At 37.8% G+C, this 21,725-nt stretch overlaps 2 protein-coding genes and 3 non-coding genes across 6 annotated transcripts in view; 1 reads left to right on the top strand and 4 right to left on the bottom strand.

The window, feature by feature from the left end:
• Positions 1-1,870: 1,870 nt before the first annotated feature.
• LOC117298437 (ATP-dependent RNA helicase eIF4A-like) lies at positions 1,871-10,893 on the bottom strand. Its single transcript, XM_033781698.1, has 10 exons — positions 10,786-10,893; positions 9,259-9,355; positions 8,570-8,705; positions 7,995-8,134; positions 7,116-7,281; positions 6,517-6,629; positions 6,068-6,211; positions 5,529-5,666; positions 4,233-4,402; positions 1,871-3,171 (listed from the first exon to the last, which is right to left on the bottom strand). Exons 1-10 carry the CDS (start codon positions 10,824-10,826, stop codon positions 3,027-3,029), a joined length of 1,290 nt encoding a protein of 429 aa, XP_033637589.1. The 5' UTR covers positions 10,827-10,893; the 3' UTR covers positions 1,871-3,026.
• LOC117299026 lies at positions 4,844-5,073 on the bottom strand. Its single transcript, XR_004520027.1, has one exon. It is a non-coding gene; the product is annotated as a small nucleolar RNA SNORA73 family (small nucleolar RNA).
• Positions 6,781-7,012, bottom strand: LOC117299027. The gene has a single exon (XR_004520028.1). It is a non-coding gene; the product is annotated as a small nucleolar RNA SNORA73 family (small nucleolar RNA).
• On the bottom strand, positions 7,385-7,615 carry LOC117299025. Its single transcript, XR_004520026.1, has one exon. It is a non-coding gene; the product is annotated as a small nucleolar RNA SNORA73 family (small nucleolar RNA).
• Positions 10,894-15,589: 4,696 nt separating the features above from the next.
• LOC117298310 (unconventional myosin-XVI-like) overlaps positions 15,590-21,725 on the top strand; it is a 58,726-nt gene continuing 52,590 nt past the window's right edge. Inside the window, exons 1-2 of one of the 2 annotated variants that reach the window (XM_033781486.1) lie at positions 15,590-15,673; positions 19,727-19,796. Coding sequence is in view for 1 of the 2 variants with exons in the window: in XM_033781485.1 (XP_033637376.1) it covers positions 21,523-21,571 (49 nt within the window). In the remaining variant the exon portion in view is untranslated. Of the gene's footprint in view, positions 15,674-19,726; positions 19,797-21,099; positions 21,572-21,725 lie in introns of those variants that run through there. The other variant, XM_033781485.1, reaches the window with a different exon arrangement.

The raw sequence follows: 21,725 nt of genomic DNA, 5'->3' as shown, positions 1-21,725 counted from the left end.
GTGGTTTCCATTTTTTCGATCATCATATTATAACCTCTAAGATGGCGTCATGTTGATGTCAATGCATAGGTGTTGATTTGCTGATTAAAGGCACTGGAAATCCTTTGGTTATTGTCAAAGACCAGTCTTCTCACTTGGTGTATCTCAACATATGTATGAAATAACAAACCTATGGAAATTTGAACGAAATTGGTCTTTGAAGTTGCAAGAAAAAAAAACACCCCAAAAACACCTTTGTCACACGAGGTTGTGTGCTTTCAGATGCTTGATTTCGAGACCTGAAAATCAAATTCTTAGGTCTCAAAATCAAATTCAAATATTATTTTAGTGGAAAATTGCCTTTCTCAAAAACTATTACTTCAGAGGGAGCCGTTGCTCACAATATTTTATCTCTATTGATCGTTACCAAGTCAGTTTTTATGCCAACAGTGATTACCAATACTGTCCCAGTGCCATTAACAAAGTAATTTTTCTTGTGCTCCCTGTCTGAGATGCGCAATATCTTTTCTGTATAGATTTAAATTTTACTGTTGTCTTCCTCCATATCATTATGTACATGTAACTGATTTTTCAAATAAAAACCTTTGGTAGTTTTTATTTTGTGAAAATAAAGACAAATATCCTACATCAACTGTTGAACCATTGTTTCTTTATCCATGTAATTAATTTGTTAAATGAATGTAAAAGCAGCTTAAATAAAATTAACTGAAGACCAAATTTCTGCAGCAGTTTATCATATTCTGCCTTTTCATTGGTTTAGAGCGCGTCACATAATATGTCTTAGTTTTACTAGACGACGGCCGTGTGATAGTGCATTGGTTTGCCGTGTGATAGTGCATCGGATTGCCGTGCACTAGTCCGAAGACTATCACACGGCGTGCAGTACCGTTGCGTGTACGAGGACGATAAATTAATAGTCTGTAACCATTTCGGATTACATGACACTACATGCAGCACAGTAAAAGTTTTCGCAATCTGTATTCGCGTCGTCCGTGGATTGTAGCATTCAGGTCTGTAACTTAATATTACAGTATTTACAAATGATTGGGGTGTTATAAAACAAATATTAACTGCTTTCACTCGTGCAACATGGTTAAAACTACGACTTCCTCGGTGATCCCCGGAGCGCTCTATTTTTCCCTCGGCGACTCCTATCGGGGGATCACCTCGGGAGTCAGTTTTAACCATAGCACTCGAAGCAGTCAATATTTGTATAACATGACATAGACAAGTGTAGACTACTCCCCCCTCATGTTACAATTGTTCTTCACAACTCTATGCATCAGCAGAAAATATAAATTCAGATCAGTGGAGTGCTTTACTTCTTTATAAATCTTTCAAAAGAAATTTGAAGGCACAAGGAGATTTTGGGAAGATCCAGAGAAAGCACATGCCCACTCTCTGGGTAGCCAGATCCGCTTCAACAAGAATAATCGAGCCTTTTTTCAAAACCCTGGCGCGATTTGAAGCTTGTCCTGAAATTGCACATTTTCTAACCAAAATATTCCGAGGTTACTATAGGTTATTGTCATACACAACTTCGACAGTCAATTGTGAGGCAACCAACTGCAGTGCATGCTGCAGGACCACTTTGGAAACACCGTTTGTCCAACGTTCTTATGATTCCCAGAGAAAAATTAATGTTTGTGAACATAAAAATTTGAATGCCCTTCTTCATGAATATTGCCTGGAACTAGTTGCCTGTGAATAGCCTCATGTGACCTGGCCCGTAGAGTTTAAGCAACCTTATCAAAAGATGTGATAAATTCTTATTGAGGTAGCTTAGCCAATGGTCAACTATTTAAAACAAAGGGGAGGGCAGATCATGATACTTGACAAAAAATTAACAGAGAACAAGGTGTATGTTTTATACATATATAGATTTTAATAAATCTAGACAAAACCACATAGTACAACAAAATGATGAGCATTAACCTAAGGACAACGTACATGAAATGTTTCCCATCGGAAGGGCGCCAAACAAAACATTTTAACATTTCAGGCAGTTTAAAAAAAATTGCCAACAGATGTTTTGATGAGTTTTTAATAACGTGTACATTAATTACTGTTAAAGACAGAGATAAACTAATGTAACAATTAACTAATGTGTAATTGAACAGTTTTGTGAAAATCCACAAATATTTTATACGTACATGTCTTGTGGCCAAAAACTGAATGACCCTCAAAAATATATCATTCAAGAATTTTAACATCAACAAAGTTTTTTCTCCGGACTTGTTTTGCACTATCTCCAGCAATTTAACAAATTCAGTCCAATGTTGTTCTATTTTAATATGATGCGCAGCAATGTCTGGAGTTGAAACCTTCGAGGAAAATAAATTTTTTGTCAAGAAGAAATTTCTTGTGAAAGGTTCAAGATTTGTTGAAGAAAGTCTCCTTTCTAAGCTCTTGTACATACTGCACATAAATCTCAAATTGACTACAGCTTGGCGAGCATTTATCAGTAAAATTCTTTGGCAGTTAAACAATTCCATGTTGCATTAATTCAAATCGGTTACAATATTACAATACAACTTGAGCAAAGGTTGAAGAGTAAGACGCGAAATCTTTAATATAGATTTCAACAAAAAAAGGATTGATTGTTTTTCTTTGATAGTGATCAACTGAAATTATGTTCCAGATTTATGTATGTATGATAAACTAACAAAGCTCACGATAATGCGTGCTTTAAATACTTAAAATATTTATATTATTGTAAATTGTTTACAAATAAACTTAAGGTAGGTACCCCCCCTTCTAGGAAGGGGTGGGGGGAGGCCTTCCCCCGTGGAGATTTGCCTTATCGATTGTATCGCAGTTCGAGAGACTCAATCCAAAACCGATCAAAAAAACGCCAGGTAGGAACTCAACCTGGTATTTCAATGTCACTTGATTCGCTTTGGTCACTATGCTCACATGGCGTAGTTTGGAAGCGGAGTACACATAAAATCATCAGTCGTGAGAGGATCTACCTCAGGCACTGCGAGTAGAGACGATGTAGCGGCAAACTGTCCCACACAAAATATTTAAATCAGATCGGCCACATTCATCGGCATCTCGTCGATCACCGTATGATAAAACTGTTGCAACTCACGCAAAGCTCGCAGGTCATCTGCTGTCACAAAATTGATGGCCACACCCTTACGGCCGAATCGGCCACCACGACCAATCCTGTAAAATACAAACAACAAATTATACAGGGTTTCAGGTGTAATTTATTGGAAAGATTTTTTACAGGAATTATTTTTGGGGGAATTAGTAAACAAATAACCGCGGTGGTCTTCTAAATGTTTTGACCAGCCTCCTTCAGAACAATACATGTCCCAATTTCATAAAGCTGTTCAGCAAGAAAATGCTGCCTGGCAAGTTTCATTGGCAAGTAAAAAAAACCATCTCGGCACCAGCGGCCACAATTAAAATGTTATTGAATGTTGGCTTGTAACCAGTTTCTGCTAAGCAAGATTTGTCTGTACTTAGCAAATTTTTTCTCTTACAGGCTTTTACGACATAGTTCCCATGTATGTAGGTACGCATATTGAGATTGAGGGGAACATGATTAAATCCCCCCATCCCACCCATGATGCATAGCTTGGGATTGATCTCCTTCCGCTGACGACCACAGATGACACTGATACATCACTGCGGTGCTTTATTGGAAGTTGTTTACAACAAAAATAATATCAAAGCTAATAATAAAACTTTACACCAGTCCTCATCCTCCGCAGAAACACAGGTTTAACCCACGGTCAAGAAAATATCATTTGAACAACTGTGTACAAAAAAAAAACTCCAGAAATTTAAGTGTTCAAGTGTTTGTTTGATGGGCATGTTTTTAAATGTTAACAATGCTTGAACAACTTTGGTTTTTGGCAACATCCCAACCCCGCCACAAGTCCCTTCTGTCTGATATGCAGCGTGGGGGGGGGGGGGAACACGACTATGGAAGAAACTATAAATAAATAGTATACTTGCAGTTACAGCCATGTGTAAATCTCTTTCGGGGAGTGCTCTGAAAAGAGCCAGTGTGGTCTCGAAATTTCGAACAGTTTACACTGCTCGTCGTCATGAGATCGGCAAGCAGAGACTACTGTTTGAAATCTCAAGACCAGACACAAGCTTTTCAGAGCCAACACTCCCCAAAAGAGATTTAAACATGATTGTACTCGGAAGTTTACTATTTATCTATAGTTTCTTACTTATCCACACCATGCAAAGCTTCAAACAGCACTAACCTGTGAATGTAGTTCTCCCTGTTAGAGGGAAGGTCATAATTGATGACCAGAGACACCTGCTGGATGTCAATACCTCTAGCCAGCAGGTCAGTAGTGATCAGGACACGGCTAGAGCCTGAACGGAACTCCTTCATGATCACATCACGATCCTTCTGTTCCATGTCTCCGTGCTACAAGAAAACAAAAAATTACAAAATAAACTCTAAGGACAGAAAAGTCTTGCTTCTCCATGAGCAAGATTGCCATTGATTACCTAATGACTCAAGATTCCACTACTTTTGAGTAGAGTATGAAGTGTTTATAGCCCTTTTCACAATGCATCTCTTATCCCAGTGGTTCTTAACCCTACCACATTTTCACACAGTCCTTGCCTTGGTCCCTATTCAACACAGTCCCGGCTGCACGCTTCAACGTTACCCCAAGGTTTAATTGCTTACCCCGACCCCAGAGCAGGGATGGCTATTCCCCCCCCAAGGTATGCCCATTTGTTGGGTAGATCAGGGATAAAGTGATCCACAGGCTGGCCATTATTCACTGTAGTTACCCTCAGGATTTTAGTATGAAAAGGGATTTGCTTAAAAAAAACCATAGAAATTAACATAATCTAAGATAACTGTTCCTTGCATGGTTTACCCTCTCAGTAACTGCCACAGAGTGACTCCAAGAAGACGCAGGAATATGCAAGAATCCCGTCCACACAAATGTTGAAAACATCGGGGACAGGAATTGATCTTCAACGTCGTGGAAGGGGAATGTACCTCACAACCATAGCGGTTCAGCTCCCGTACGCCACACTGGCAGAGCCAAGTGAAGTGTTAAGTCACCTGGATACCATCGTTGGTTTTATTCAAGGAATTTTCTCCCCTAATCCCATACTCAATCATTCAAAGGTTTAAGTTGCATGTTGGACATCCACTCAGCCAAATCATTACCAACCCCATCTTCTGAACATAGTAAGCCCATTTCCACAGAGCTGCTTACACAGAAAATACTGAATTGAAATTGGTAAGCTTCATTTTGTGTTGCTTGGCTACCCTAATGCTGAAGCAACTCTATGAAATAGACCCTTCCCAACATGAAATATGTAAGTTGCACATAGCGCGTGCACACTAACGTTTTGGTTGGCAAAATGAGGGAACATCGCACTGTTTTGTATACGGCTAATGGGTGCACTATGGCGTTTGCCAACCAACAGGGTCTGTACGCACGCGTGAATGTGATTAGCATATTTCAGGGGAATTTGGGCCATCAGTGTTTTAGATAAAAGAACAAGAACAAACAAATATCAAGACTCACCAAGCTGGAGACGGTGAAGTCCTTTTGCTTCATCTTCTCTTGAAGGGCGTCGACTTTCCTTCTAGTATTGCAGAATATTACTGCTTGTGTGATGGTCAGTGTCTCGTACAAGTCACATAGAGTTTCAAACTTCCAGTCCTGAGGAGAGACACAGCATTAACACATAGTTTAGTTGTTGACAATGAACAAATGAGAGTTGATGTTGTGTTCATCAGAACTCATCTAAACCATCAGGCCTCGTACATTGCTCTTGAAGAAGAACATCAATTTTATTGGAATTTTGCAAAGGGCACCAAGCAATTGCTGTTGGAGCAGAAGTTATTTTGAGGCCCGTCTACAACCAAACTGAAGCTCGAGGACAAAAACATTATCTGGTTCCTTTTTCAGTGCAATAAAAACTATCCATCATTACGGTTATTCGATTGAGGGAACATGTCCAAGATGGTTGCAGCATGGTTAAGGCCGGGGACTCGATTTAAATGGTGGTGTAAGAAAGGTCACCAGTGACTTTGACATATCAGCAGGTAGTTATTACTCACCTCCTTTTCTACGTTGACGTAGAACTGCTTGATACCCTCCAGGGTAAGCTCCTCTTTCTTGACGAGGATGCGGATCGGGTTGACCATAAACTTGGTGGTCACTTCCAGTACATCATCTGGCATTGTAGCCGACAACAAAATAACCTGTGGACAAATTAAAGAGACTGTAATAAAAAGTGTCAAGTGTAATACATTAACTTGAACCCCAGTTGAGTCTTAATTCATTGATAACAAATAACTGGTTTGTATTAGACTGATGACAGCACTACTGAAACAACTATTTATGGCTTCAGCTCTTGAGAATTCAAACCCATTCAAATCCACATGAACCAAATTGAGGTTAACAACAATATAGTCTGTCCCCGTTTTTCGGAAATCAATGTTTAATTGACAGTTTTAAGTCAGAGAGCATGACCAAGATGGCAGCATGACAAGCGATTTCTATTCACCTGCAGGTTGTCGTGCTTCAGCTGGGTGAAGACCTCGTAGATTTGATCTTTGAAGCCTCTTGACAACATCTCGTCAGCCTCATCGAGGACAAACATCCTGATGTAGGTTGTATCTGTCAGTACGAATAAATCAATTCGCATGTTACGATCAACTTATTAATAAAGTCTTGAGGGTCAACCAAGAAAAATCACTCGGACATAAATGCTGATTTGTTGCAGCACTGGGCCCAAGTTAGATATAAAAAAGTCTAACAAAATAATAAGAAATGTTCCTTGCATGGTTTACCCTCTCAGTAACTGCCACAGAGTGACTCCAAGAGGACGCAGGAATATGCAAGAATCCCGTCCACACAACTGTTGAAAAAACATCGGGGACAGGAATTGATCTTCAACGTCGTGGAAGGGGAATGTACCTCACAACCATAGCGGTTCAGCTCCCGTACGCCACACTGGCAGAGCCAAGTGAAGTGTTAAGTCACCTGGATACCATCGTTGGTTATGAACTTGACTCTCAAATAAACAGACATGAGCAAGCCCTGTTTTTGTTTTCTTATTACTGAAAGAACAAGAATAAACAAAGGCAGTGAAGAACCACTCACCCAAGGCATTGCGGCCAATCATGTCAAACACACGGCCAGGGGTGCCTACAACAACCTGCACACCATTCTTCAGCTTGGAGATATCGGTGGCCACATTGGTTCCACCGATGCAGGCCATGCAGGAGGCCTTCAGGTAGTCTCCAAGAGCAATGAAGACCTTCTGGATCTAAACATACATAACAAACTCAAATTACCAGACTGATTCAACTACATATACTCTAATGCAGTGTGTATGCTTAAAACAAATAGGCCGTAACCTAATCTAAGATAACTGTTCCTTGCATGGTTTACCCTCTTAGTAACTGCCACAGAGTGACTCCAAGAAGACGCAGGAATATGCAAGAATCCCGTCCACACAAATGCTGAAAAACATCGGGGACAGGAATTGATCTTCAACGTCGTGGAAGGGGAATGTACCTCACAACCATAGCGGTTCAGCTCCCGTACGCCACACTGGCAGAGCCAAGTGAAGTGTTAAGTCACCTGGATACCATCGTTGGTATTAATAAGGTTTCTCCTCCTAAACCCGAACATCATCTCAACTATTCAAAGTGTTTAAGTCGCATGCTGGTTGCCTGCTTATCAAATACACACATGAAATGCTTGTACAACTTGCAGCAACAAAATAAATCAACAGGTCTTGAACTTTGCCCTTGAAGGAGCACAGCATTTTTCCTCTGGCAAAGGCCACTTATTTGAGGGAAAAAAGTAATTTGTATTGGAACTTTGCAAAGGGCATCACAGCAAAAGCACATGGCACCCTGGCAATTAGTTATTACTGTGTGTGCTGTTTAATATTTTGAGGGCTGAATCAAGACATGTCTTATGATAAGGGGGTATGTTTGCGTGGAGGAATCTAAAATCTTAAGAGGGTTGTACCTGTGTGGCCAACTCTCTGGTAGGAGCCAAGACCAGAGCTTGGCAGTTTTCTCTCGATATATCGATCTGGTGAAGGATCGAGATGGCAAAGGTTGCCGTCTTGCCGGTCCCAGATTGGGCCTGAGCAATCACATCTTTGCCTAAAAGAAAAAAATAAACAAATCAATATATTTATGCTTGTCGTTTCCATAACTTTGTAAGGTTGGTAAGTAAGAGCCAGAATACAAACACTGCTTGGTGAAAGAGCTTTTCTACTCAAGTTAGTTCTTAGATTTTTTTTTGTATGAAAAACTCAAATCAATGACCAGTCTTTTGCATTTATTATCTGATGTGGTCTGCACCATATTGAATAAGAAACACAGCAAGCTAGTCTAGATTGTGCACACATAAATGGATACATAGAAAGGAAAGCTAAGCAATAATAAGCAGGATACTAGTCACAGTTGCTACATGTAAAATGGCGTTTAGCTGGTAACCTTTTTCTGTTAGGCATAATTTTGTTGTGCTTAAGCTCAGGTGTACTGGGCTAAGGTGCTAACCCAAGTTTTCTTTAGAATGGTGAGAGAGGTACTTACTTTGACAGCATGGCTTAATAGCAAGCTGCTGAATAGCGGACGGTTTCTCAAAACCATAAGCATAGATACCTCTGAGTAATTCATCAGGTAAGCCCATATCATCAAAGGACTCAATCACCTCCAGGGACTCACTCCCCTGTGGTAAAAAAGAATTTTAGTATTTATGGAAGGGTCATCGTTTTTTTGCCAACAATAGACCTTATGCAAATGATGTCATAGCAGTAGGGCAAAAAAAGACTGGCGATTGTACAAACCTATGCGACCCGCCTACAAATATGTGAATTTTGATTTTTTTGTCATCGTCTTACCTCTATAATGGCAGCTGGATGACATCAATGCATTAAGTCTACCGTAGATAGACAAATTATCAAGAAAGATCCTACAGTTTCAGCTTTAGCGAGCAAGCCTTGAATTTTATCTTTCGAGAGGGGCGGCCATTTTCAATTTTCAATGGGCACTTCCATTTGAAATTGTTTTAAGTCGATGGGAAACTTTTAAAGGGGCACTAGACAAAATACTATGGGCAACAGAGGTAATGGCCTACATGTAATTCAAGGCCAGAAGTTCCAGGACTGATCCCGCTCTAAGGTTGTGACTGGGGCGGGTGGGGCTAGTTAAGAAATATGTGTTCTGAAGGGGAAAGTGTGGGACAAAGACCTGTGGGGGGGGGGGTCAGCCAGGTTACTTACCTCAATATGTTCGTGCACTTCATTGTTACGGTTGGTCTCCTTGGGTTGTTTGGCAAAGTCTCCTGCATTTCCAGAACCAGCGGAAGTTTGCTGAGGTCTACATGAAAACAAAAGGGATTGCATCAAAGCACGAGTATGGAATATTGCGGGGTTAACAATGTGATTTTGCTACGATTTTCACACCCATATTTGGTCAAGTGTCAAGTTTGCACTGATACATTATTGGCGCTTTTTTTTAAGAGAGGTCGATATACATCCACTACCCATAATGCATCAGTGACAAACCAGGAGTGCGTTTCTGCGACCCCAACCAAAGCCGGTTGGTCTAAACAGCATCGTCATTGCGGTCAACCAAACACGGAAAAACGCTCAACCAATGACCAGGGACAATCAGCATTTGTAGTGTAGTGGTAAAACCGAGTAGTTGGGGACTGAATTACGGTAAGAATTTATAATTTTTGAGATTGCGGAGTGGATTTTTTTTCGTTCCCCCCAGACAATGAGATATCAAAGGACACATAGAGCCTAATTTTGGCGAGATTAAAAAAAAAAGAAGAAAAAAAAAGATTTGTGATTCTAAATTTCATTGAACCATCATCGTTTTACGCGTGAGAGATATAAACCTATGAGGTTACACTTACAGAAGACGATAGCGGATGAAACCGAATAGTTCTAGGGGTAGATTGTCTCATAATCCTCCACAGATGTAACCAAAAAAATTGTAGGATATTTTGACTTGTCTATGATAAATTTGGCCTTCTGACATGTCTGATTTATACCAAAAGTCATGACCTACCAAAAATTTTACATTTTCGGAAAAACAATTTGTGAAGTCGTTATCCGATTGAAAGCGAACTTAGTGTGGCTGACCAAAAACAGGAAAAGGAAAGAAAAAAAAATGAAATTGGGGCGAGGGGGAATTGAAATGAAAGCAACAATAAAAAATAAAAAGTTACAGTTGCACAGATCTGGAAAATGCTAGTTTTGCTTGAGTACAGAATTGAAAAATAAAATTAAACACACATTTTGTAACATTCAAAGGTGGACTCCACTGGATGGAAAGGTTTAAACTCATTAACAAATTCTTGCCGTCCATGATCAATGACCAATCCCATTCAGATAGATTTTCTTTACACAACATTTCAATTTTCTTTTCTCTTTTTTTTACCATCAAAATTTTACATATTCGACGCTGTATGTTGATACATGAGAGACAAAGACAACAGCCATAGTTTCCTTTACAGCTAGGTCAAGAGACATGGTTTTTATACGAACAAGGAATGCAATTTCATCATGATAAAGAATCGGGACCATGGTGGTAAGATAAAGAATTTTGTGCAAGAACACGTGCTTCGGATGTGACTGGATAATCTGCCATGCCATGTCGCCATATTTAATGCCATCTTTTTGTCATGAAAACACAGAAAACTCAGAAATTAATACAGTTTTGCTCACAGAAACAAACTCAAAATCAACTTCACTCTTTCTTTCAATGATATGTGTGAAATAAATGAAGAAAAAGCTCACTCTGACACAGAATCTTCGTGCTGTTGATGATCGTTTGACATTCTTCTTGTACGTGCAGCGGGAAAAGGAACGAGCAGAGCGAATGAAGAAATGTGCCAGACGTTTCAGCGTATCCATCCGCTATCCGGAAGTAACACTTTTCAGACTCGGGCAACAACATATATCTTAAAATACATCATTCTTGACAAATAAACATCATCAAGGACTAAAATAAAAAATATAATTGATAAACTGTTTTGTAAGAGGTGAGAAAATATTAAATTTGCCCATAAAAAACTGAAATAAGTTTTATCTGCGGAGTGATGTTTGCCCACTTAACGAGGTGAAAAGGCGCCGGGTGTACATGTGGGTAGAGAGCACATTGCGCAATGCCATGCCACAGAATGTACTTAATGGTATGCAGTGACGTCGTGGTGCGTAATTAGTCCTAGTGCATAATTTGTACGAGGAAATTCTTTTGTTCCGTCATCCCGTTATATAAAAGATCACAACTTCGGAAAAGTAATGTAATAAAATCACGAATTTCACAAAATCGTAACATCAAAAATAAAATGTGTATAAACTCAATTAATCATTTACTCATAATATAATTTCAGATTATTATTTTATGCTGTGATTAGTCATTAGTTTTTAATTTGGTTTATTACTTCATCACTGATATTATTTGCTCCCCTATATTGAAGCTGACCATACCTAAATACTGTGTATAATTAATAATACACGTTCTTATCTTGAAAATAACTTAGGCAATGGCGAACACTTCGACTTCGGTGGGCGTGGCCCACGTTTGCACGTTTGTTACGCGTGGCACTTCACTGCAGCAGCGGGAACATGACAGTGGTGATTGGTGCTTGCAAAAAGTTCCTCGATCGGCCTTGCCTGAAGAATTGTGTGTAGGGCTCTTCCTTGCTCTATGGTAGGGCATACCTTTTCTTTTAAAGGGATTCAGTATCATGTTTGGTAACTGGAACCCATCGTTTGTTCCATGTATGTAGCCTGAAAGTTTCATTCACTGGTTACCAAAACGACACTTGTGTAAAATAAGCAGGCAACCAGTTAACCACTGGGGGCCAAATTTTATAGAGCTGCTTTGCACAAAAATTTCCTTAGCATGAAATTTTTGCCTTGATAAAAAAAAGGATTACCTACCAAATCTCCACTAATTGATTTTCAATGTAAGCAAACAACAGCTGACTACCAGTAACAAGCAATATGCAACACTTGGAAATTTGGTTGGTAATCCTGTTGTTTTTAAGGAAGAAATTTCATGCTAAGCAAAGTTTTGTGCCTTAGCAGCTCTATGAAATTAGGCTTAGCAAAGAGCAACGTTAGAATAGACCGATTGCGCTTCCAATTATGTGATCACGTGACCTAAAGTGGGTATAGAAAACAATGCCACACATTAATTAAGCCACTGTGGGAAGACTCGTACGTGGACCGCAATCTGCTGTATTTCGATAAATTTTAAATAAAAAAGACTTAACCCTTTTTTATAAAGTTGAATGTTGTGACATTGATTGAAATCACACTTGCTGATTGATATATCCAATATACCACTACAAAAGAGAGTACGGCGTAAATTCTGTTGAGCGACGAGAGCTCACGATCACACGCGCCGGGCGTGGATTTTGCGCTGTGCACGGCAGACAGGATGTCGGGCTGCCATAATAGGATCGCGAAGTTGTCCGACTCAAAGCTGACAGCTACCCCTTCTAATCAAATAATTTGAGGGTGGATATAAAGGGATTTGCAGCTTCTTCATGAGATTTTTATTGAAAGTAATGGCAGCAAAATTATTACAATGGGGGCCCATGTAAAAACCACACTTTCCGTGCACAAACACATCAATGACATCGTTTGAACATTCTCGTGGCATTCCTAGTTGGTGGAACTGTGCTTACCTATTAATGGCATTGTTTTAGCCACCGGTAAGGTCTAGTGTTACAAACTCCGGGGTATTCTTCAGTGATTTCGAAACTACTGAACAAAAAATTGCGACAGTAGGCAAAATCATGTCTTTTCAACTCATGTCTTTTCAACTCACGTACATCATACAATACTCCGTGTTACATTTTATTTAGTACCCACACTATATAGGTCACGTACCGCACGACGGAGTGTGATCAGTATATTGTTTTTACGAAGTTATTAGTTCAGCATGTGACTACCGCCAGGATATTTGCATAACGCATTCTGAATTAGCCAATCAGTAGAAGGTTTGTCACTACTGTTGACCAATGGCAAGCCCTAAAACGGTTCACCTCAAATTTCTAGCAGACGACTTTCCTCACTGGTTGTAAAGGGGTCAGTATCCCTTCGCACCAAGAGAAATAGTTTTTTTCTTTCTCTTTTTTTCAAATAAAAAATAAAACAAACATAAAATTTATCCTATTTAAGTTACATTGAGAATACTTTACAAGTAATATATAACCTTTCTTGGACAAAAGGTGATATTTGAAGACATTTTCAGTGACCGCGCGAGGATATACATCCAGTGAACCGCCCTTTGAATACAAAAGCAAAAGTTACTCTTCAACATGTTGCGCTTTTTCAATAGCAGCGAGATTTTGATGCAGCACTGACTCAGCTCAAATTCTGTGAGAATTGTTCACATAATTTTCTTCTCTCAGGTTATTTTTTCGTTTTTATTATTATACATTGACTGGAAAACGTTTGCTGATGGAGCTGGTGTCTTTTTCATCTCAGTGGAGGACAATATTTCCGTAAAAATTTCCACCGAAGACAGTCATTTCTCAAGGGAACCCGTTACCGTGAAATGTTATGGGCGTGCAGGCTCATGTGAACACAGCAGACAATATTTCGGTGAGTTTTCAAAGCGTTTGAAACTGCGAGCGAATCACAAAAATGCCTGAGAAAACCAGAGGAATTGGAGGTATGCCTTGTGTTAGTAATTGCCAAAGGAACACTTTTTTTTATATAAAACTAGGCCTACTTCATATTATGTACCCGTGTTTGTGGTCTAGCTTGGCCGGCACGCGGCCGGCACAACAAAAACTTTAAAAGCTTCCTAATAATTATAATATAACTAATCTAAATCATTGTAAACTTTCATATCCTAAGATACTAAGTAATACTGTAAACTACTCATAATTTGAATATATTTATAAAACTTTGTAAAATGTGTAAGTGTACATTAACTGTACATGTAGGGTAGCAATGAAATAAATGTGTGCAAATACAAATACAAAATCACGACCCTTTGGTCTGTCTTACCTTCTACAACATTTCACCAATTCAATCTGTGTCAGTGCTATAATAATAGCATTATTAGTGTCTAGACATTATTAGTGTCTAGACATGTAAATAGCTTAAGTTAATCCAATTAAACAAACAGAACTTGAGTGCAGTAGTAATAGGCTCACTAATGGAAATTGTATCACTTTAACTATTGTGCGAAACACCTGCCTTATTCAAAATCTGTGTTGACACGGAATAGACGTCATGACCCAAGAATGTGTGAATGCATCTCTTCACCAACAGGTGGAAACATTCAATCATTCAATTGGCTGGAGGATTTTAAAACTGAAAAGAGGACACTAAGAAATAATCCGCCTCTTTCTTGTTCCCCTGATTTAGTGGAAATAAACTAAACTGAACTGAAAGAACATGAAAAAAACAGAGACTTTTGTTTGAAATGGTCAATCGAGAATGAAATGGTGCAAACATCGAAAACACACAGCAACAAGTATAGAACATCCAACATGACAGAACCAAAACAAACACACAACAGACGTAAAATAATAATGTTCAACAACTTAACAAAATAGATAGGTTTTCAATTTGGTAAATAATACCTTCAGTATCATGTTTTTAAAACAATTAGGCCAAATATAAAATTTAGTGTATTTTTTAAAGATTTGTTTTCACATGAATGATAGACCTAGTAGATGGATAAAGTGAAATTGTTTGAGTGAATGGAAGTATGGATGAGTTTAAACATCTTAGAGATTTTGTGTGGAAAGATTCTTATTATTCTGTGTGTTGTTTCTGTTGGCATATTGAGGATTTGTTATCCTCTGTATTGGCTGTATAGTCCCATAAGGACAAGTTAATGTGTTGTGGTAACACTCGCTCTTTGTCTTGTCTCGTATTTTCTGTTGGCCTTATATTGAGGAACCCTTAATCCTCATCACAATTATTGGTCAATATAAAAACTGAAACTGGTCTCTCAGAAGTTGTGTTTACTAATAGTCTCGACTTTTACGTCAAGAAATCCCGGCCATAAAAAAAAATTATCCATGGAGGATATTCAGTGTTAAATTTAAGTGACCCTTCAGTAATAATGTCATTGTTCTTTTTTCAGGAAGCTAAAAAAATTAGTCGAGGTGTGGTCATAGAAGGCCTCACAGTTTGTAAATAATAATAGGAAACTTGGATCGACTCAGTATCACTCACTATTACAGGCCTAGACTAGACCCTGTCTTGTATCTGCCTCGTCTAGTAGCCTTTATTAGAAAACAAAATCATTGAGACGCTTGAAATAATGTTATGACCACTAGTGCATGCCGCATAATGATTGGTTCAAAGCAAAGATCATAGAGCGCCGACGTCGGATCAGGTCGCCGACGATCAGTCAACCAAACAAAAAATAAATTCGCTCCCGCAAAGTTGTCATAGCGCCCTCATGAGAATGTTATGAGGATGTCAAACGGGTGACAAGAAACCGCACCTAATCGCCGAACACAACCAAGGTGTCTGGGTACCCGATATTGACCACCTGCTAATGGATGGAGTTTGACCGTTGGAGTTTGCTTTCGGAAATCACAAAACATTACTCAACCAGGGAAGCAAGAGAGACATCAACAACCAACAACAACAACTCTGAATCATCTGGGACCTTTTTTGCAAACAGGGTCAACAATAATTGGTAAGTGATATGTCTTGTTTTTATCATCGATTACGTTAATGACGTTTTGTTATGCCATACTACGTCATCTATTTCCCGGAATATCTGTGTTTGACCTTCATGTGGATGTCACAAGTGTTGCGTTTGTTTGTTTGTGCGTCCTTACTCTATGGTTTGTGTGATACCAAATATTTAGTGTTACTGTGTGAATGCATTGCGGAATCATGGCGTACGAGTTGTATTATCATGATTATCCAGTTTGGGGGAGTGGTGATGGGGGGGGGGGGGTATTCAACAATAATGTGGGATAACTTTCCGTATGGCGCCACCACTTTTTTTCTACTCATTTTTACAAAAAGGGATATCTCATTGAGGTAAATTAGATATCGAACGAAAAAGTGGTGGCGCCATACGGAAACTTTTCCATAATATGTTTGAAATCAGCATTTTTGTATAAAGCAGTTTGTTTAAGAATAGAATAGAATAATGTTTTATTGTCACTTGTAAAAAAACAAATATTAGTACAGTGAAATTCGTTTTGGTTTTGCGTGTCTAAAAATATTATGTTATGTACAAATACACTAAAAATTATCATTTACAAAAATATATGGAAATATAATATAAACAACTCTGAAAAGTATTACAATATACAGGCGAAATACGAAAGATAAAAATAGTATGATAGAACTAAAATCAGAAATAAACATTAAGTTTTGTAATAAAAGGAAAAGATTCCGTATGGCGCCACCACTTTTTCATTCGATATGAAATAATATAGTATCTAATTTACCTCAACTCAATGAGATATCCCTTTTTGTAAAAATGAGTGAAAAGGTGGTGGCGCCATACGGAAAGTTATCCAAATAAAATATTGCAAGCTAGACGTTACAGCTGTAAAATACGAATTTTAATAAAAAGAGTTTTCTTTATTAATTTTTTAAATTAAAATTAAGGCTTCATTTGTCATAAAATTGCTTTGTAATCTAAATTTATGTTGTTAAAACTCTCATGCCTTTAATTATAATTTGTCATCTATTCATGTGTCTTCTTAAGAGACTCAAGTGATTTAGTGAAATAAACAATTGAAATGAAAGTAATAGTTCTAGGAATCCGGTTACAATCTATTTAAAACCTATAAGTTATTCTCAATTTTACTTTTCATCAGATGCTAATTGTCACTGCTTTAAGTGAAAAATAGCAGCTTCACATTATTTAAAAGTTAAAGGCAGTGGACATTCAAAATAATTATTAGCATAAAAACTTACTTGGTAATGAGCATTGGGGAGAAGTTGATTGTATAAAACATTTTTAGAAATGTATCGAGTTTTTGAGAAAGAAGTAATTTTCCAAGAATTTGATTTAGAGACCTCGGATTTAGAATTTGAGGTCTCGAAATCAAGCATCTGAAAGCACACAACTTCGTGTGACAAGGGTGTTTTTTCTTTCTTTGTTATCTCGCAACTTCGACAACCAATTGAGCTCAAATTTTAATAGGTTTGTTATTTTATACATATGTTAAGATACACCAAGTGAGAAGACTGGTCTTCAACAATTACCAATGTGTCCAGTGCCTTTAAATGACACTTTGATTTCAAAGACCTCACCAGCATTAAAGGCTACGTATTGTACATTTGGTTTTTGGAACCACTCGTTTGTTTTAATCCTGTATAAATTAATACAATTAATAAAACTTTGTTTCAAAAGTTGGTTATGTTTATTGAGATATCGCTGATCGAATGTTTATGCAGGAAGAATAATACCTTTATCGGCACAATTTGAGAATAGTTGCTGACAGTCGCACTTAATTTCTAAGCACATTTCTTCAACGTTAAATACAATTAATAAAACTACATGTGAAATATTCGTTTCAAAAGATGGTTATAAATGGTTTTGAGATATTGCTGATCGAATATTTATGCAGTAAGAATAATACCAGGGCTCAATTTTATAGAGCTGCTTAAGCACAAAATCCTTGCTTAGTAAAATCAGATTACCGACCAAGACTCCACTCAATTGTTATGCTAAGTAAACAACAACTAAATACCAGTCACAGGCAATGCATATATGGCATGAAATTTTGGCCAGTAACATGTGAAAAATAAGCGAGCTATTTTCGTGCTTTAAAAGCAAATTTTTTGCTTATGCAGCTCTATGAAATTGGCCCCTGTACATAGAATAGTTACTGACAGTCACACTTCATTTCTAACAACATTTCTTCAAAGTGAAAGGTTCCCAAAAATGCTTATATCGAAAGCTGCTGTAGGTTTCTAACCAACAGTTTTTTTTGCCATCAATTTTAAGAGCTGATGTCCAAACAAATAGGCCTATCTTCCCTGTAATAATCTGTCAGCATGGAGGTAGAAATAAGTTTGAATCACAGGAGTAACCTTCTGTAATTCATCACAGAACATAATTAAAAAGTACACAAAAAAGTGTTTTTCAAACTTTAGTAGATCTTTGACTTAACTATCGTTTACACCACACTAGCTGTTTACACAGGGCGTTTTGGTTAGCGTTTTTGTTTGTTTTCTATTTGTCATGTTTTGCTTTGTTTGTAATCTAAATTTAGTTGTTAATTATAATTCCTTTAATCATGATGTTTCATTTTTTCTTCTGTTGTTCTGACTGGAAATCAAGTGAGTTGAATCATTGAAATTGAAAGTTAGAGAATTAAATTGCATAGTTCTATTAAATTATTAACATATCAATTCAAAGTCCTCCTCCTTGTTTTTTAAGTCTGAAAAATGGTCTAGCTCCTACTTTATCTTTAGAACCTTATTTATTGCCCCCGGTTTTCCTGCACCCTGTACCTATGTGGTATGGCCAACAAGCATTCACTTTGATTTCAAAATCCTCACCAGCATTAACCATTTGTCAGCAGGGAGGTATAAATCACTTTTAATCCTATGAATTACATTTGGAAGTACATTTTTAGTAGAATACTTTACACTAGCTGTCTGTTAAAGACACTGTACACGTTAGGTAATTACTCAAAATATTAGCATAAAACCTTACTTGGTAACAAGCAACGGAGAGTTGTTGATAAAACATTGTGTTGATAAAACATTGTGAGAAACGACTCCCTCTGAAGTAACATAGTTTTTGAGAAAGAGGTAATTTCTCACCAAATAATAATAAAAGACTTCTGGCCAGAAGCCCTTAACTCCCATCTGGAAAGCACACTATTTTTTTACATCGAGGGTGTTTTTTCTTTTATCATTTTCTTGCAACTTCAATGACCAATTGAGTCAAAATTTTCACATGCTTGTTATTTTGTGCATACGTTGGGATACACCAAGTGAGAATACTGGTCTTTGACAATTACCAAACAAATTCAGCGCCTTTTACACTGTGACAGTGGGTTTGAGTCTAGTTTATTGCTCCATGGTTTGAGTGGTTTGAGTTAGTTCTTGCCAATACTCCACTTTACAAGGACATACCATGATCCACCTCACTGAACAAGAACCATTGTATTTCTGTGTGGTGACTGGACCTTCCACTGTGTGGTTGCATAACCTTTAGGCTTTTAAAGTAGGCTGGCAACTCCCATTGATTGTGTACAGGATACATAGGAGCCCTACTCAATGGTACAATCATGGAATAAACTAGACATAATGTGTACTACCATAGAGTAAGGACAGTACTCAGGCCTGAAACTTCACGGAGGCAATTGAATGTGACTGCCTCCGTGGCCCCTGCTCATTGCCTTGGTGCCCTTGAAATGCTACAGTACAAATTTACAATTCCCTCATAGGGTGCCCTTTACCAAGGAGAAAATGCCTTGGTGCTCTTGCCCTTTCAAAAACGAAGCATACAGGCCTGCATACTCATAGGTCCAGCCTCCCCCCATTGCGGGTATGTGATGATTCAGTATATTGTATGATGTATTGTTTACTTTCTGTGAAGTAAACATGTCAGATGACGTCTGCATTACATTCATACAGGTATTCAGTTATCTTGGAAAGTGTATTCTAATTACCGGCAGACTAATAATAGGAATCAGACCCAGTTGTTGATTTAAACACAATTTACTTCCTTCTAAAAAGCTTGAAACTCTCTATTTTTTTTTACCAGCTGTGTGTTAATAATGAGTGGGAAGAGGACATAGGTACTGCAAGACAAGAAGGAGCTTTGAGTTGAACAGGTAGGCCTAATTTCAACAATTTTTAGGTAAACAGTCTTTTGCTTTATAGTTCTAGAAAACTTAGGGTATGTTGTTGTATTGTTTTAGTTTGATACTTTTATTTGGGGTTGACAGAGAAATTTACTAGAGAGGGACTTGATTCTGGGACCACAAACTTAATGTGCCAGTTCTCTACCAACTGTGCTATCTAGTTGTTTGTTTTTTTGTTTGTTTTTTTGTTTGTTTGTTTGTTTGTTTGTTTGTTTGTTTAGATGATCTTTCCTTTGTTACAAGCATTGGTTTAACGTCTTTGGTTATAAACTGCTTGTAACTATGTAATTACTTGTTGATGTGTATTTCAGTGACTCAATGATTGTTGTAACTTCTGCTTCAACGGACAGAACAAAAGCTCTCAAAAATACATTTTGAATAAAAATATGTGACATAAATAAGTCTCAGAATTTTCCTTAGTCTTCAGATTTTGGTTAAAAAAAATATTAACAAAATTGGGTGGATCAATTAATAGAAAATGACACAACCATCTTAAGATAAAAAGTAACAAAATCTGCAAGGTCATGAAAATGACTTTCCCCAGTAATTCCCCTTCAGAATCCTTTATAATGTTGGACCTTGAATAAAAAACAAACAAAGTATTTGTTGACGGAAAAAGTTGCACAGTAAAACCAGACATGTACTCTTTGTAGAATTCGGTACGCACTTTAGCGGGACGGCCCCATAGCGGGACGGCCCCATTCAGGTTTATTCAAGTGTTAAGGAGCCAATACTATTTTGTTCTGTCTGAGTCATGCCAATGGGCAATCTTAGGTTATTATTACTTTCCCTGGCAACAAAGTTTTGGCTGAATTAGTTCAAGGGATTCACAGGCCTGTATGCTTCGTTTTTGAAAGGGCAAGGGCTCCAAGTTTTCTCCTTGGTAAAGGGCACCCTGATGAGGACATTGTAAATTTCTACTGTATTCAAGGGCACCAAGGCAATGACCAGGGGGCATTAGGCAATCGCCTATTTCAGGCCTGGATTCATTTCATGTCTTTCTCACATAATTTTTTTTTTTTTTTTACAAATGAAGAATGAAGATTTTGCTGAACCAATTTGTTGTGATTAAGATTTATCAGGGGGTACACTGGACTTTATTTGATTCATGTACTTGCTTCCAAAAGACTCTCTTTTAAACTCTTTACAATTAGCTTTACACAAAAAAGGCCCAGGGTTGGTTGAAGTTGTTCATCATTGCCCCTTTAATTGTAGAGTGGAGAGTTGATTGAACTAGGCTAGATTGAACTAGGCTTTGTTAAAGTGGTCGGGGTTGAGTTTTTATAAGCAGTGCGTCATATCACGTTCACAAACACTGTTATATCAGACTTCAACCAGACTGGATGGGAATACTAGAGAAACGGTGTTGAGGAAATAAAAAGTTACTGGAAGTCTTTTGGGGAGTGTTTCTCTGATTTTTAGAACTGAGATTGGAAATTGTGTTTTCAAGTATTGAAGTTTCAATGTTGTTGTCTACGGAAAACTTGGCACAATTCAAGTTAGGGTTACAAAGTTTGGTGTCACAATGAGTGTTGATGTGTTGTGTATGGAGTTATTGAACACAGTGGGTTTTTGACACCTTGTCTATGGATTACGGCAGTACCCTGTTTGTCAATAAACAACTTCTGTAAAGTGCAACTGTTGAAAACTGTGTGTTTGGGACTTCTATGAAGATCAACATTGGATTGGATTTGAAATGGCCAGAATGCGACAAATGTTGTTTGAGAGTATGACAAGAGAGATCTGTAAGTTCATTTTATGTAAAATCTTATTGAACATGTTTAGTTTTAAAAGTTTTTTTCTTCACAGAACTAGGGAAAGTATCTGACTAACGGTGCTTTTAAAATACATACATTGTACATCAATGTGGGTAAAACAAAAATTATTCATAGTATAATT

The sequence above is a fragment of the Asterias rubens genome, chromosome 13, assembly GCF_902459465.1.
Source record: "Asterias rubens chromosome 13, eAstRub1.3, whole genome shotgun sequence".
NCBI classification, from domain to species: domain Eukaryota; kingdom Metazoa; phylum Echinodermata; class Asteroidea; order Forcipulatida; family Asteriidae; genus Asterias; species Asterias rubens.
This window is presented reverse-complemented; position numbering and strand designations above follow the sequence as displayed.

Excerpts from the sequence above, each read along its gene's own strand:
- LOC117298437 (XM_033781698.1), bottom strand. The coding sequence starts at position 10,826 with ATGTCAAACGATCATCAACAGCACGAAGATTCTGTGTCAGA. Across the intron at positions 8,706-9,258 it reads AAGTGCACGAACATATTGAG|GGGAGTGAGTCCCTGGAGGT; the intron begins GTAAGTAACCTG and ends TTTTTACCACAG. Across the intron at positions 7,282-7,994 it reads CCAGAGAGTTGGCCACACAG|ATCCAGAAGGTCTTCATTGC; the intron begins GTACAACCCTCT and ends ATGTATGTTTAG.